Source organism: Camponotus floridanus, unplaced genomic scaffold, assembly GCF_003227725.1.
Source record: "Camponotus floridanus strain SB8 unplaced genomic scaffold, Cflo_v7.5 scaffold15, whole genome shotgun sequence".
Taxonomy (NCBI): domain Eukaryota; kingdom Metazoa; phylum Arthropoda; class Insecta; order Hymenoptera; family Formicidae; genus Camponotus; species Camponotus floridanus.
In genome coordinates this window covers 432,612-449,370 of record NW_020229270.1, presented here as the reverse complement: position 1 = coordinate 449,370, position 16,759 = coordinate 432,612, and the positions used below count along the sequence as shown (strand labels likewise).

At 35.1% G+C, this 16,759-nt stretch overlaps 1 protein-coding gene across 3 annotated transcripts in view; it reads right to left on the bottom strand.

The window, feature by feature from the left end:
• Positions 1 to 330: 330 nt before the first annotated feature.
• Positions 331 to 16,759, bottom strand: part of LOC105250481 (obscurin) — a 150,542-nt gene continuing 134,113 nt past the window's right edge. For 2 of the 3 annotated variants that reach the window (XM_011256603.3, XM_011256604.3), the window contains exons 5-8: positions 16,058 to 16,277; positions 10,701 to 10,884; positions 2,447 to 2,589; positions 331 to 950 (exon numbers count right to left, since the gene is read on the bottom strand). In XM_011256603.3, coding sequence (XP_011254905.1) covers positions 838 to 950; positions 2,447 to 2,589; positions 10,701 to 10,884; positions 16,058 to 16,277 — 660 coding nt within the window. In that variant the 3' untranslated portion in view covers positions 331 to 837. The remainder of the gene's footprint in view (positions 951 to 2,446; positions 2,590 to 10,700; positions 10,885 to 16,057; positions 16,278 to 16,759) is intronic. The other variant, XM_011256605.3, reaches the window with a different exon arrangement.

The window sequence follows — 16,759 nt, the reverse complement described above, 5'->3', positions numbered from 1 at the left end:
TAAGAAAAGTTAAAGTGAATCTTCAAATAATCTTGAACTTTAACATACGAAATAATCAAATTTATTAAAATCAAATGTTTCTATTATAAATAATTTAAGTTAAAATAATTACTATTATATGTTAATATCTTACAACAATTCTTGCGAGTTATTGTAACTATTTTTTCATGTAATTTTTAATAAATCTGTATGTTATTTTTACATTACACTTAAAGTTAATAACAAAAATAAATGTAAAGTATTGTGTCAATTATTTAACATATTTAGTTTGTCAATAAATACAAAAACGTACGATGAACGAGTTATTTTAACTTAAAATTTAGAGTGGACTTTCTGGGACATGTGAAAATGTTATAATTAACATTTTAGTTTTTACTGTGTATATAAATACGTATAGCGTTCAGGTTGTTGAATCGCACAATTTTGCTTCTGTCATGATCACAGAATTACGCGGCTGTTACGAAAAATTCACGGATGCGATCCGGATATGTGTAAATAATCATATCTGTTCTTGCCGGATATGGAACGGACAAATGTAAATACATCTTAAAGTGTTCCGAGAGAGAACGCAGCCAACCGTCTCCCCGTTTCTTTTATGTCAATGCACAATATGTTAAACGTAACACACTTCCTCTTTCTCTCTTTTTTTGGCCTTTCACCTCTTTTCCACCCCTTCACACGACGATAGAAAAGTTCGCGCACGAAAGTTCAAGCGGCAACTCTCGGGTCGTTGGCTTTCGGCACGTTGAAGCACCGTCTCTCTTTGTCATCGTCGCACGGGGTGCTTCTCGCCAGCTCGAGGTTCTCGCGAAACTCGCGTGGGAGCCGATCAAGCCTTCATCTAAGCACCTGGCTTGATCGAGCGAGGATAGCGACAGCCAGGAAGAATAGCGACGAGCTAGTGGCACCTGTTTGTGCGCCACTATGATGTAGCTCGGCTAAACTTTCTCCTGAAACAGAGTCAAATACACTCACAAGGAAACACTCGCTAGTATATCTCTCCGACGTATCGGGAGATAAACTTATGCAAAATAGCGATAGCCGAGATGAGAGAATCACTCGTATCTCCTGCGTCGAACTTAAAAACTCCATCGATATTCCGTCAAATTTTTATGGCGCGGTAAAAAATGTACACGCAAAGTATGGAGCGTCTCTCGACTTAAGTTGAGACACGTCCGAGGCTCGTGAAAATCGACAGTAGGTAGTCGCGAGTGTTTCCTTATCGAATAGCGCGATCGAGTTTGCACGAGTTCGTTGTACATCAGTTATAATGAGAGCCTGAGCGACGTGATGGTGCAAATATCGGGAAACATCTTGTATAATTCGATTCCAACCAAGAGAACGTGCCAAGCCTATATTACGCTACGCGGAAGATAATCGAAATGACATTTGTGCGCGAGTCTCACTTTGTATGTTCTGCAAATTCCGCGACTTGTATTCCCAAGTGAAGACGCCGACGCGAAAGAGACGTTTGAATTTATGAACGTATTATTTTCGCATATCGCGCGAAGCGAGTCTCGTCGCGAGACGATCCATCATCGGACGATCGTGTCGCGCGAATTTCTCTGTTATTTTCGCGAGATAGAGATGTCCTGGCTGTGACATATATTTTCGTATCTTCAATATTTCGTCGAAAAAAAATGCAACAAAAATTGAAGTTTATTTTATTCCAGAATTGGAAGGCATGAAGAATATAATTCTTCATCTTTTTCTAATTTTTTTAATTTGGTAAAAAGATAGAAATGTTTCGCAAGTAAAGTATCAGCAATTAAAGGATTTAGTGAAAAAGGAGATAGCTACTAAAGCGATGAAGATGCCTTGGTAAAGGAATACGATGATATTGATAAAGATTAGCCTGAAAATTATAATATGTAAGTATATTACTACATCAAAGCTACGCAAAGATTGTTCGCGTAGTTGGTAAATTTGACTTGCGTACTTAGTTCCGTCGTAAAGTTCCCGCGCAAAAGCGTTTTAAGAAAATCCTTTGCAACAAGTTCCGACATCCCGGATTTACTCATAAGGATCAAATACCGAAGGACCTTTAGGCGCAAAACCCAAGTTCAAGATAAATATTAAATGCTACAAGAGTACGTACTTTAGTAAATAGCCGAGTCTATATGACAGCTACATTATCAATGATTTAAAACTCGCGATACGATTTCTCTCTTGAAAAAATTGACGCCAGTCTGTTTCTCAGCATGTTATCATCGAAATCGTTCGAGACAAGCTTTTACGAGCTGTCCATCGAGTCAGCGGATAATATTTTAAGGGCAGGCTCTTCCACAAATTTCATGCAATTTTAAATTGAACGAGACACATTGACAGGTAACAGTGTCTCATACATTTCATCTATAATGCAAGTAAATTATCGAATGGATGATATTTCGACAGCAATCCAATAAGAGAGTATCGAGAAAATATCGAAATATAAAAGTGTCCTCACCGTTTAAAACGTGCACATGAACCGTCGCGGGTTGGTCCGGCAGGGTGGTAAGCTGGCACGTATAGTTTCCGCTGTCCGTAGGTCCGACCTTAGCTATGCTGAGAGTCGAATTGGCCCCCTCTTCCATCAGATCTGTTTTGACGCTGCAACACATATGAATCCCGATTCGAAAGTGTTCGTCGAAAATCTCTCCAGTATATTGTTTCATATCGCATATTATGTGAATCTGACGTTATCAGAATCTACACATGTCAGATTTTCAAGTCACTATTGTGACTTGTATCTCAAATAATTAATTATAAATAATTATTTAAAATTATTGATAAATGATTGATTAATTAAAATCAATTATAATTAATTATTTAAAAGATACGATCAATAAATATATGTGTGATTGTATTAGATATGTTCAATAATATTCTCGTACATTTCGACTGAAGCTGCCAACGCAAAATCGCAGTAACATGCCAAGGGAGAGAAAATCTTCTAAGGCTAATGAGAACTCCTCCATTTCGCCGGTTTCTTCGCCTCGCGCCTCGCTTCTTTGTCTTAACTAATCGCCGACACTCCATCACCATTGAATCGTTTTTCTTCTCTCTTTCTCTCTGTTTGTCTTTTTCTTTATCTTCGCTTCCACCAACGCACGCTCGTACTTCGCACGTTTTTCTCGTCAGTTTTCTTACACAAGGGTAAGATAAGTTAATTGCAAATCGAGCCAAAATTATCAGCTTTCGTGAGAACAGTTTGTTCTCTGTGCCAAGAATAGACCGAATAATAAACTCCGTCGAATAAATGTTTGCGCCAAGTACACGGACTCCTATCTTGATAATACATTTTATATTGATCAACAGTCGTTTCTTTTTGCAGATCGGGAATTCGCTTCTTCCGATAGAATAATGATGTATGAACCATGATGTATTGCTTATAAAAGCTTATATTTCCTTGGAGAACATATACGTGATTTCCTAACGGCGAGAGGGAAGGGAGAACTGTCAGGAACAGAAAATTGATCACGAAATTTGAGATAATTTGGGCGCAAATGCGCAGCTCTTGATGATTTCCTATTTCTCCAGCATACTTTACGTCGATAAAATTTTACCGATCATCATTTTCTTACATGAATCTCCTATTTATTTCGTTATCGACAAAACGATGTCGAATTTGCATGAACCATTGAATGCAGAAATATCTGTAACGAGACCTGTCTTTCACGGAATCGCATTTCGAGGTGAAAAGAAGAGCGAACAATGCAACGCGACTTGGTTTAAGTGTGCTAAATGCAGGCAAAAATATACCCGGTTCCTCGAGGGAGAAAACGGTTTCCCTGTGCAACTAAGCTATGCTGCAAAGACGTCTTGCGGAAAATTGCTCTCGCGCTTGACGTTCCTATTTTTGTGAGAAACTAGTGGAAAAAAAAGCAAGACCGTTCGAGTGAGCATTTCACGACAGGATTGCAGATGGTGCGTAGCAGCAGAATGACAAATATTAAGAGATATATATGTATGGTTTATACATAATGATAAAATATATATAATTTAAAATATATAATAATTATATTTCTTTACAAAATAAATATTTTTTCTCTCTTAAAGAACTGGATATATAATTATAATGATATAATAATATAATTTATTTAGATAAATGTGAATTCTGAAAACTGTATTTTTACTTTTTTAATAATTTTGCCGGACAATTTCACCAATTTTTGGCAACATCATCATGTTAAATTATATGTCAAGGCTAGTTTAATAAATTATATGTCGTTTGCCCTTTAAAGATTGCTTGACGTGAGAGTGGCAGACGTTCGTTCGATAAATATTTCACAAATTTTTAGTATCTTTTTTGTACTCTACTTTATTTATACAGACGTGACATGCGAAACACAATCGCATAATTTTGTAATCATCCTGGATGTATTGTCGCCATGCGTTCCTACACGTTCTTTACGAGAGTAATACAAGTTTCTGAAGTGTTATTTGATAACGAAAACTTGTCCCCTTGCGTTTTGTTCTAACAGCCGACTACGCGCCGAATCGCTCCGAAAGATTGTATTTAAACTTTGATCTTCTCTCAGTACAAGATGGATATTATCTGCAGTATCCTGAATTGCTATAACTTTTATACGAGTTTGTTCACAAGAATGTCAACGAAAAAAAGAAGAGAAAAAGAAGATAAAATTCAGTACATGTGAAATTTTTGAGTTTTCTTGAATAGATTTAATAAAAATGAATTTAATTTAATTTAATTTTATTGGCTTTTTTATTTATCAACTTTTTATTGTTAGCTTTATTTAATCGAATTCCGATAGTTCTAAAATTTTCTGTCGCAAAGTATCGCTTTCACGACGCGATCTCATGCGATTGTAATTATTGTGTTACGTGATAGTCGTTGCTTCTACGTTCTACAATGATTAACATGAATTCCACCAAGGGAGACAAAGATCGCTGTTTGACAATTGCTTCTCCACCTTTGCCCTTAACGTAAGGCAGCGCCTTTATTTATTCCCGGTTGCGTGTCGTTGAAAGTGGAAACTTGCCGTGACCGGGAAAAAGCGGTCTTGAATCGCGTCGAGAGACTTTAATCGAAAAAGTTGGTCCATTGCAATTTGTCGCATTCGTTACCTCCGGCCGGTTGAGCACTGGCAGACGATCGCTCGTTTATCCGCGACGTCGAGCACCCACACCTGTATTCAGCCAACCTAGGATTTTGCGAGAAAAGACGCTTACAATTAATCTGATACGAAAATGCGAACTAGGAAGCGCTAATAATTTAGTTTCAATTTAAAAAAAAAACTGCTAAATCTAATATAATGTTTTAATGTAAAAAACCTGCTAAGTCTAATATAATGTATGTCAAATAGATATGAATATTCTTCTATACAGTTATAAATAAAAGGAAATATTATTAATATATTGCATCTGTATATTATATATTCTAATTCATTATATTATAAGTAATTTTTGTCTTAATTTATTACATTAATTTGGAAAGACTTAAAATAATTCAACACCTCACCCAGCGCGTTTACTGCGTTTGCGAATAAAGTCGAGCTGCGCGCTAGGTTTAGTTAAGTAATAGGATTAATGTCGCGCTGGTGAAAACTTTGTTCTATGTGTGGCAATTTTAATACGATGATAAATGGCAATGGGCCAAGTATTGCGAAATATACGGAATAATTACAACATTGAGAGAATCGCGTACTAAATTAAACATTGTTTAGAGAGGGGAAAAATGGCGGGAAGGGAGAATAAAACATCTATATTCCTTTATAATCTTGTTAGCCTCGTATTTAATCTTTTTTTTTCTGTCAAATGGGCTTATTTAAGATAACGTGAAATCCGAATTTCCCACACATCTTTGCATAACGTGCAGCAGATGATCATGAAGATTTGATTGCTTTTTTCGCGACTTCGCTCGGAAATTGACAACACACATGATACGCAGCTGAAATAATAATGATTAATTGCACGAGACATTACTTTGATCGATGAATTGATGCGGCTGTTAACCCGGTATAAGCGATTAGCTATTTCTCTATCTACGATGCAATCAGTCGAAACGCATTGGTACCGTATAATAGTAGTCATTTATCATTCAACAACGGTGTCGACAAGCGACAAATGCGCTTTTTGCCGATGCAGCATTTGCTACGTAAATAAGTTCAATGATCAATCTATTAGTATCCTCGTGCATGGCGTCGTAGAAAATCACGCGAAATGGGATAATTTATGAAGCTAATTATGATTTGTTTTTTACTTTTAGTTTCTGACTGCACAAAAGAATGTACGTATTAAAAAATTTAAATGCTCTAGAGTAGCCCTCTTTCATTCTATCCTTAATATATATATAATTTAATTAAAGTATTAAAATATAAAATTAAAATTATATTAAAAAATTATAAATTAATAAATATATAAAAAATAAAAAATTTAAATGTAATATAATATTAAAATATAATATTAATTAAAATATAACAGTAAAGTATAAAATATAAACTTATATTCTGATTTTAAAACGCACTTTAAATAACAGAGAGCTTTATTTGAGATGATTCTAAAAAAAAGAATCAAATAGTAATTTTCTAGTAGAAGTTATACATTCTCCTCTTTTGTATTTAGCATGCGATTCATATAATGTTCCTGAAATTTACATAGTTTTTTATGTATTATTTCCTTTGTCTTTCTAACAGATTTGAGTACGCTTAATTATAAAATTCGATCTTCATATCTTTGCCATCACCGCAAACATCGATTCTATATCAATCTGCTCTTGTCTCTCTTTTTATTTTTCAATATTCTCGGCTCATTTCTCGGCATATTTTCTTACAATAAAATAAATTGGGTACTTTATAGGCAAATACGTGTCTTCGGATACTGATGTATATTGATGGCTCAGTTGCCTATCAGTTTACCCTGCAATTAATTATTAAAAGTTAATTGCTTGTCGTTGACTGAAGAGAATCTAAGTAAAAGTCGGAATTAATTCCACTATGAAGATGGAAGAATATTAAAAAATTATAAGCATACTCTCTAGTATACGCTCTTGTAATTGTTTTATTATTCTCTATTTTAATTTCGCGTGCAAGAATCAGCCGGCACTTGATGGATCGCTGCTACCTTGACAAAAGAAACCAAAGTGCGAGAGAGATCATTAATAAATCCGGACGAGCGATATGTCCTTCATCACGACGTAGATTGGGTCAAGTTAAACGTATATTGCGGATAAATTAAGATAGATTGTAAACATAACGTTAATTCTCGACGGCGCGGAAAACTCGATTTAACGCCAACGGTCAACTATGGCTTTGTGCATTACTATCGTCGTTGTAATTGGAAGTTTAATTACGATCCCGAAAATTTAATGTAATTTGACACTGTATAAAATGCTATTTTCCCCTTCACCCCTTATGTCTCACGATCGTTACGTCGTCAAGGGTTCTACTGTAATTTAATGGATTAAACGCCATGTTAAGCGCAATAAATCCATTGTTGCGTTGCCTTTAAAATGAATAGCGCTTGCAACTAATTCGATTAACCGTTAATCTATAATCTTGATTATATCCCGATTATATCCCGATTATATCACTTTATAGAGTAACGGTTAGTTTGAAATTAATATATAATTTTAGATGAATAATTAAACTAATATTCTTCTTAAACATCTCAAACAAGAAAATTTCTCGCGTTCTATTCTTGCATAATATGTAATACAAATGTTGTTTTACATTCATATGTAAAGGTTCACAATTTTTAAATAGACATCTTAACATGTACATTATTGGAAAACAAGATAATCCAAGTTTTCTTTGTTTATTAAAAATAAAAGAACTAAAAACTGTAACTCGTAGAAAAACTCGTTATATTGAAAAGCGTTTGGCAAAATTAATAAGTACGAATATAATAGGCTAGTTTAGATGAGACTATTTTAGAAAGTTTAATAAATGTTTTTTTTAAAGACGTGGATAAATTGTCAGAAAACTTTTAATATATAAAATGTTTCGACACTTATTTGTGTTTCTTCAGCAATAAAATAGACGTAAGAAACTTGAAAAATAAGGAGGGAAAAAATATTTATTTGACAATCCTCTAATGCCAATATTTCTATTATATTCGTACTTATTATTTTTTAGAAAATTAAATGTCGATAAAAGGTTACATATTAAAGTGCATATTGATACAATTCTCTTCACACACGCAATACGCGAATATAATATTATTTTTAATTTAGATGTTTCGATTATTTTTAGATTTATCGTATTGTATCGCGTATTTTTAATTTCATCGACGATGAAAACGTAATTTCATTTTAAAATTACTATTTTCTTTTTTACTTTTAACGAAAATTCTTCAGAATATCTCAGTATTCATCTTTTATTTTTGGTGCACTAGAACCGACAATGAGGTATCTAAAAATACGAGGCCATCAGCGACGCGTCGTTAAATTATGGAGGAGGGCTGGGTTGACGTTGGGTGATTAATTAAACGAAAGGTTAAATTAAGCGAGATAGCAATAATTCTCGCCTGGCCCTGCAGACGCTGTTACGTTGGGAAAACGAGTGCCGTGGCACTGCAGCAGTTCCATGTGCAACATGTTTACGGTCTGTGGTCCACGCAGAGTCATACGTCCCATGTGAGCGAACAAGAAAGCGGGAGAGAGAAAGAGAGACAGACAGAGGGAGAGAGAAAACGATATTTGACATCGGTTCCCACAGGATGTAGCCGAGGTCAACTCGTACAACGCGTATTCAGAGATACCGAAACAAGCTTAAAAATTGTCGTAACGAAAAATTCTAAAAGCGAATAGGAATGATGGATATTGAATCCAAAAGACGTAAAATGGCCTTTACAATTCGTGAAAAGACAACTTTTACTTAATTTACTCTTAATCGGATTCTCAAAAGGGCGCTAATTAATATTATGTATCACAGACGGAGCAAAATATTTAGCGTCGGTGCTGCATGGTTACCGGGAGATCGCAGGGGGACGCTATTCCGTTCGTCGCAACGAGAACCACGACTTCGTGTACGGTCCGTATGTACAGAAGCGCGCAACGCAAACTAATTTCATTTACTGTCCCGCCGTGTGTCTCACCGGCGCCTAACTTTACTGTCAGAACGGGCCCGCAGAAGCATCGGTCTCGACCAAGAACCAGTCCACCGAACCCGAAGCCTTTCTCGTCGACACGCTGTCGTTCCAGCTTTCGCGGCTGCTGTCATCAGCCGTGTACAACCGCTCCATGTGAGCGCCGTACCGGTACGTATTTCCGGCTCCTTCGGGAATTCTTGCATCCTTGCATCTGAGGAAATCTCTCTCGCGAGGAGAGGCATATTGGAAGCAATGACATTCATCGTTCGCTGCGAGGGATGCGGATATAAATTCCCTTACAAGTTTTGCGCAAGAAATGTAAATTTCCGATGTTTTCCGAAACTTCTCCTCCCTCAAAGAATGGCTCTTGCTAATAAGTTTTGACGTAGCTTATTTTTCATGGATCTTATAATAAAATTTGCGCGCAAAGTGTATTTGAATGAGATGAAAAGAATTTAAAATTCTCGATGATTCTCCTCGCATAACAAGAATGAAGTAAATTAATTATCAAAAACACTCGCCGCACTTATGTGCGCACTTATGAGTCGAATGTCCGTTTTGTTCGGTTCTTTTGAATTCCATAGTGGACATAATTCAGCGTGATAAATTACATCATTTATCATATTTAACAAAAGCGATGCTGGACGAGACAAGAAAAACGCGAATACGCGACAACTTATAAATGGGATAAAATTTCGCGAGTCTCTCCTCTTCCGACTTTCGTGAAATTTTCAAGCTCGACTTGAAAACGAATCGGAATACGCTGCATAATGGAATGCTTTGTATCCATATCTCATTGATTCATGACGTAAAGAACTATATATTAACGGAGCTTAATACGCGACGGCGTGTCTTGCTCCCTCGCCTTTTTCTTATTTCCGCCCCAAGTTTTATTCAGCGCGACAGCTGAACGACTCCGTTCGCTATTATACGGATCGCGGATAATGAATTCTTATGCTTCAGAATCAGTTGAAATTCTACTGTTTCAAGCCAACTCTTGCAGGAATCTATAATAATATATAATTCACAATGGCAATGAAAGCGAGTCGTATTTTTTAACGCTCCGTAGCTTTGAAATGCTCCCAGATGATCTCCGACGTAGGACAAGGAGTAAGAATTACACGCGCGATCTAGATTTGACTTTTCCGGACCGTTTCCGTCAGTTGACATAGAGTCTTTCAACTGCGAGTAAATGCTCGTCAAACAAGGAAAAGTTTCGTGAATTAATTACACTGCGTTCGCATAACCGCGTCAAGTTTGCCTGACGTTTAGATTATACATTTCCTGTATTTGCCAAGAAGCATTTTGAATCAGAATGACTTCGCGCAAGTAAATTTCGAATATAATGGCGCTATTAAGCGTAAAAATCTATTCGCTCCTTTCTCTCTGTCTCTTTCGTTGACACATACATCTAAAATATATTATATATCTTTTATGCGGCTAAAATTATGTGTCTCTTGCATCTGTCTTTCGTGCATAAACTGCCACAAGATAAAATATATTAATATTCTAATGAGTCAAATGTCTAATAAATGGACTAGACAGAGAAGAATGTCGTTTACAATGTGATGTAAATTGACTAATGGACAGTTTAATCGATACTTGTCTTTGAGCTCCAGTTGACAGGAAGAAGTAGGAAAAGAATGCGATATTAAGAACGTTTGAGTTACCTGATGCCGCCCCTCGTCGTGTCGTAGTTCAAGATTCTGTTGCCGTGAAGCCACTGGACGACGCTGTATTGCACTTGCATCGCTATATGACGGACGACGCATTGTAGTTCGATGGTGCTATCGGCCTCGTAGTATTTATCCCGCAATGGTTCACCTAGAGCGTCCACTATTTGGACGGACGGTGCTGAAATTCGATGTAAAACATGTTAATAAATCTCAATAAATTTTATTCTCCGACTTATAATCATATCAATAATCATATCCAAAGGATAAGAGAAATTCAACAATAATGATACCTTTTGTTACTTGAGGAAAGATAAAGTGGTTAGTATACTTTTCAAGAGTGCATTGTTATCTCTTTGCATATATACTTGACTATGTTTGAAGTCGTAATTTTTTGATCAAGAAAAAAAAGATTGGCATCGTAACCAGTTAAGAGCGTTCACGAGCGCATTTTCCTAAAAGTTTTTATCCTCTTATAAGAAGTTTGGAGCCACCATATTGAAGCAAAAGTACGTACTACATTTGGTTTAAACATCGTAGTATCATAGCTTGCACGAAAGTTGTATGCGTGATCTATGTCATCCTATTCTTATGCAAGGGCGTCCGCAGGATTTTTTTCAGGGAGGGGGCATGACATAAAATGTTATTCAGATTGATTATATGTTTTGATATTTATACACCTTTTAGTATTAAAGCTTTCTCATCGTGACAAAGTATATGTAAATCGAGAAAGATATTTTGTTTTTATTTTAATTTTTTAAATTTATTTTTTTTTATTTTTATTTTAATTTTTAATTTTTTAATATTTTCATTTTTCATTTTTTATCTTCAAAAAGTGTATTTTTGTTAAATGAGGAAGGATGTAGGTATTGAAAATATGAAATAAATTATGGATATGAATTTTTTTTTATTTTCCAGAGGAGTGCATGTGCACCGTTTGTCCCCCCCCCCCCCCCCGTGGATGCCCATGCTCTATTCCAGTATTGCTGAATAACGTATGAAACTAATTCATTCACAACAAATCTGTGTTAATAAGGAATTATTTTTATTTCATAAAATTTACATGATGTATTTTTTTTGCAATTTTGCATGTAAAATTTATGAAATATTAAACCACAAGGACTAGATCATATCAATAAAAAGTTATACTAACATTGACAAAATTAATTAAGGATTAAAGACATAATCGATCAAAACTAGATCTTACGTTAATTATTTGGTAGCGCTCGTCGTTATTATTATTGATATATATGTAATCTTATATCTATACTTATCCTTTTACTTGATAATCTTTTTACTTAAGAAAGATTTTTATATTTTATAAAATGCCATCAACATTATTTGCTGAGAGTTTGTCCCGACAATTTGCACGTCATGAAATTCAGCCGTATATACGAGCGTGATATTGGATTATATCGAATTCGACTTCAAATATTTAACTTTATGGGCCAATAAATATCTCTCATATTGACGTCATTGGGTTGTCCACACGATCGAGCACCCAAACGTGATCGAGCTCAATTCATTCGCATATTCCCATCGATGTCTTTTGTCGAACTGGACCATTTCCAACATTCTTTCTCTCTTTCCTTCTTTCTTTCTCTCTCCTCTCGTTCTCCCTGATGCTAGATTCCTGTTTACTTACTTGCAGAAGTGTATCGCGCCCATGAAACCGGGCAACATACGACTATGAAAGAACGTACGAAAGAAAAATCACGAAAAAGAGAAACGTTTTGGAGATAGATCAGTATCCTCCTCCCTCCCATTCTAATGCCTGACCTCATGAATACCACAGAAAATGTAATCTCTCTCGCGCTTGCCCTTTTCTCTTTCCCTTGGCCTTTTTTTTTTTCTTTACATTCCCTATCTGAGGTATGCCACGTTTTATTCCGCCTGCTTTTACGCCACGTGATACAGAATTTTTCTCTATTTCATGTATGAAAATATATTTTTCGTTCATTTTCCTTTTCTTTCTCCTTCGCCCGATTATTCCACATTAACGCTCGCAAATTTCAAGATATTGCACATTTTCGCAGTTAGTATGAATAATAAAACTTCAACCAGAAATTTAAAAAAAATACTTATCTATGTTGAATTTTGCTCTATGTTGAATGTTGATGTTCTATTTTCATTATTGCAACATGAAATGTCTAATCATAAATTAAGCGAGTAAGATTTATGCAGAAATTATTTTCAATGAAAAACTGAAATTTTTCTAATATCAACTCGCAAAGAAATATTTACTCGTATCTCATTTTTATCGCAGAATGCATGAGAAATAAAACTTGAAGATTTCTCGCTGTGAAAACTGAATCTAAAAAGGTACATCATCTATTTCACTCTTAAACTCGAAAAGAAAAGTAAGTTGTATATTAGCTATAAAATTCTTTATATGTTGTAATCGCTAAATCTCTACCGTTCTCTCTTTTATTAACGTCTTGGATGGAAAGGACACGCGTCGACTAAATTGTCAGAGAAATTGGCTGCATAGGAAGACAGACGACAGATGGAGGTCGAGGAGAAAGGACTGCATACCAAAATCTCGGCTACTTCATCTCGCGTAGTCTCAGCCTCCTCTCTTCTAGATTAAGTGTTGATCCTTCGTTTTACGTGCGCTCGTTCTAGCAAAAGCGAAGATCTCTTGACGTTCCTTGAATGTAAGTGCCCAATCAAGAGAACGAAATTATTTGCTTTGTATTCTTCTCTGTATTTGTGATCATCTAGTATTGATATCCCGATTATTTATGCAAATCATCTCTCTATTATTGTATCGAGAATTTGTCCGAAAAATTAAAGATTTTTAAAAATTAAAAATTTCAGATATTTATATTTTGTATCGCATTAATTATTGGACAGTTTCGTTCAAGATGTGAATTGATTTATGTAATTGTCCGCAGCTCAAAAAATCGATGCTCTCTTTTTTCACATTTTATGTCCATTCACGTACGTAATAATCTGTAATTTTCCCACGCCGATCCAAAAACAGCATCGATAATCGATTGAAACGTGCGACAATAGTCGGACGGGATGCATTCACATCACGTGCGTTAATTATTGTACGATGCAAACGCGATATATCGTTGAAACGCGATTGCAAGATTCGCACAATAGACAATTGTGCTCGCCGCAATTTAACTTTCAAAGTTAAACAGATACAAAAAGAGAATTGATTATACCGGCTGACCAATGAGAGCTGGCGATTCGACGATACGATATGTTCTTTCAATGGCATTTGATGTATCGAACCACGTTATAAAGGATCGCGTGAAAACCGGGCGTACAAAGGGGGCTTGCAACGCGAAACGATTAAACTTTAATTGTACGAAGATCGAATGTACGATCTCGATAATAAGAAGAAAAAAATGGAAATCACATTGTCGATGAAAAAAGATTATAATAATAATAATTATTATTTGTATTAAAAAAAAATAAATATATATATAAATATATATGGCGTTCCTTCAAAAAGATAATTGACAAAGGCTACTATTTTGACAAATTAATGAGGAAAATGGAGGAACCGGAATAAGAATGCGGTGGACGTTAAGCAGATAATCCCTTTGAACTCGCGTTAGGAAATTTCCCGTTGTAACACGAGGAAGCTACACTCATCTCATCCCACGGAAAGCGGAAGCTTACGATATAATCTCACATTGGCAAAGGCGCGCGGACCAGGAAATAAGTGCAAGAAAAAACCCGCTCTCCAATACTTTTTTTTTCTCGCGCTTTAAGCCTGTAATTTTATGCGATCCGGCAAAACCAGTACAGTGTCGTATTTTTATCTATAAATAAATTCATTAGAATCTTTACGTACGTTATCTTCCCGAGAGTCGGAGATATATGACTCTAGACCAAAGGATTCTAATTAAAAATTGCACTGATTATTAATTTTTTTCTTGTGCTTGATAAAACTATAATTTTGAAACTTTTTTAATAAACGGATACTGTGTTACCTATCTTTATTTTCACTTTTTGAAGAATGGATTATCGTTTTCGAGAAGAATATTTTTATCCACAAGTGAATCAGTAGAATCTTTGGTACGCACGTTATTTTTTCGAGAGTCTGTGCGATTAAATCAAACAGATTCCAATAAAAAATTGTGCTGATTATTAATTTCTTTTTCTAAAATTATGATTTTGAAACCTTTTTAATAAACAAATATCGTTACTTATCTTTATTTTTCTTTTGAGATTGACTGTTGTTTCCAAAGAAAATACAGTCTTATAATTTACTGTTGGCCTTTAAAATTATATGATTTTTTGTGTCCCTTCTATGTTTATTAAAATCTTCCTGCCGTTCGCAACCATTCCGTTGTCCATTTCTCGCTCCAGTTCCCTTTTACTTACCATTTCGCTCTTGTATCCCCTCATTTTGCCGAATGGCTCGACACATCTCAATTTCGTTTCGAGTTAGAGCGAGATGAAGTTCTTGCGCTTTGCTCTACCGGTTCTTCTGAACCGGACAGAACGTGGATTTTCTCTTTCCTGTTCCCGTTTATCTCAGCTGAGGTTCGTTTTCAATTATCCTTTTAAGCGATTTCAACCGCAAGAACATCAAGTCAATTTATTCGATTGCTAGCAAAATTTCACAATTTGAGCTCCACTTCTTTTCTATCTTTTATCGTTATTATTGAATTGAAACGTATACGCCAGAGATGTTGCCTCTTTTTCTTGGCTTTTTTACCAATTTAAATAAGCACGACATTAGAGAAAGAAATTCAAGACATTTTGAGAGCAAGACTTTCTATCATGTCTTAGTCTCTTATTTCGGTTCTTAGATTTATTACTAATTATTCTTCAAATTTATGATTTATATATTTATAAAACTTTATATTCAACTATTCTTACCATGGTTCAAAGGATATAATTTTTTGCGTTTCATCAAATAATCTTTCGTTTAGAAGCCAAAGAAAAATCTACATCACAAATTATTTCAACTATTTAATTTCTTTTACATTCCTATTCTTCGTAACGTCGTTAAATTCATTTCAAGCCCAGGCACGGGTGAAACAAAAAGGTGTTAAATGGAGAGAAGAGACATGTAAACTCCGAGAGAATAAAAAGTAGTAGAAAAATTTTCGCTCTTTGCTGCACTTCTTTTAAGAGGATAAAATAATTGTGTCAGATTGCTCAAAAGGAATTCCTTTAGAAATATTCACAAATGACACGTGGAATTTGAATCAAGGGAAATTTGAATGCAAAAAGCACGTTAATTTCATTCAAAGCGAATGTCAACGCGCAGAGATTTTTCTCTTTTGCGCAACTAACATTTTGATACGACATTCTCATAGTTGCAATTTCAATGTTGATATTACTCGATATTAACTCTATATTAGATCCACATTATCACTTACCGTTAATGTGTAGATTAACGTAAATGAATTTAGGCGGATGGGTGCTGATCTGACACTCGTATTGGCCCTCGTCGCTGCTATTAACACGCTTGATACGTAGACGCCAGTTGTCTGGATACTGAAATTCGATGGTGTACCTCGAATCACCCGTATATGTTTGCTGACCCACTGTCAGCAGACTCATCTTCTCGCCACTCTCCTGTCGTCGCACCCAGGATACCTAAAACAATTTAAAATAATTAATTTAAAATATAATTTAAAACGTAATTTAAAATTGGTAAAAATGTGATTGAGTTCCACTTAAGATTTCTTCAGAAACTTATATGACCACGACTCATTTTCTTCGCTCATTTGCAATGTCATTAATAATCGCACAAATATCTTCTTGATTTTATAATTATCTCGATCTATCGAGATCAAATTATTGAGTATTTTTTCAAAAATTTTTTCCATATTATCCCAATATTATCTAACTGTTGGTCGATTCAAAAAGCACAAAATAAAATATCAACAGGTATAAATAGGTACGTATTCGGTTTTGTTTAATTGTATCGACAATTCTCATGCAATATTATGAAATTTATATACGAGTGTATTCTGAGATTGTTATTTATTCTCTAGAAATTGTGTTCTCCCGATCGCAGAGAATTCAAATCTTATTCTCTGTATCTTTGTCTTCGCAAAGCGCAATTAATATTTCTA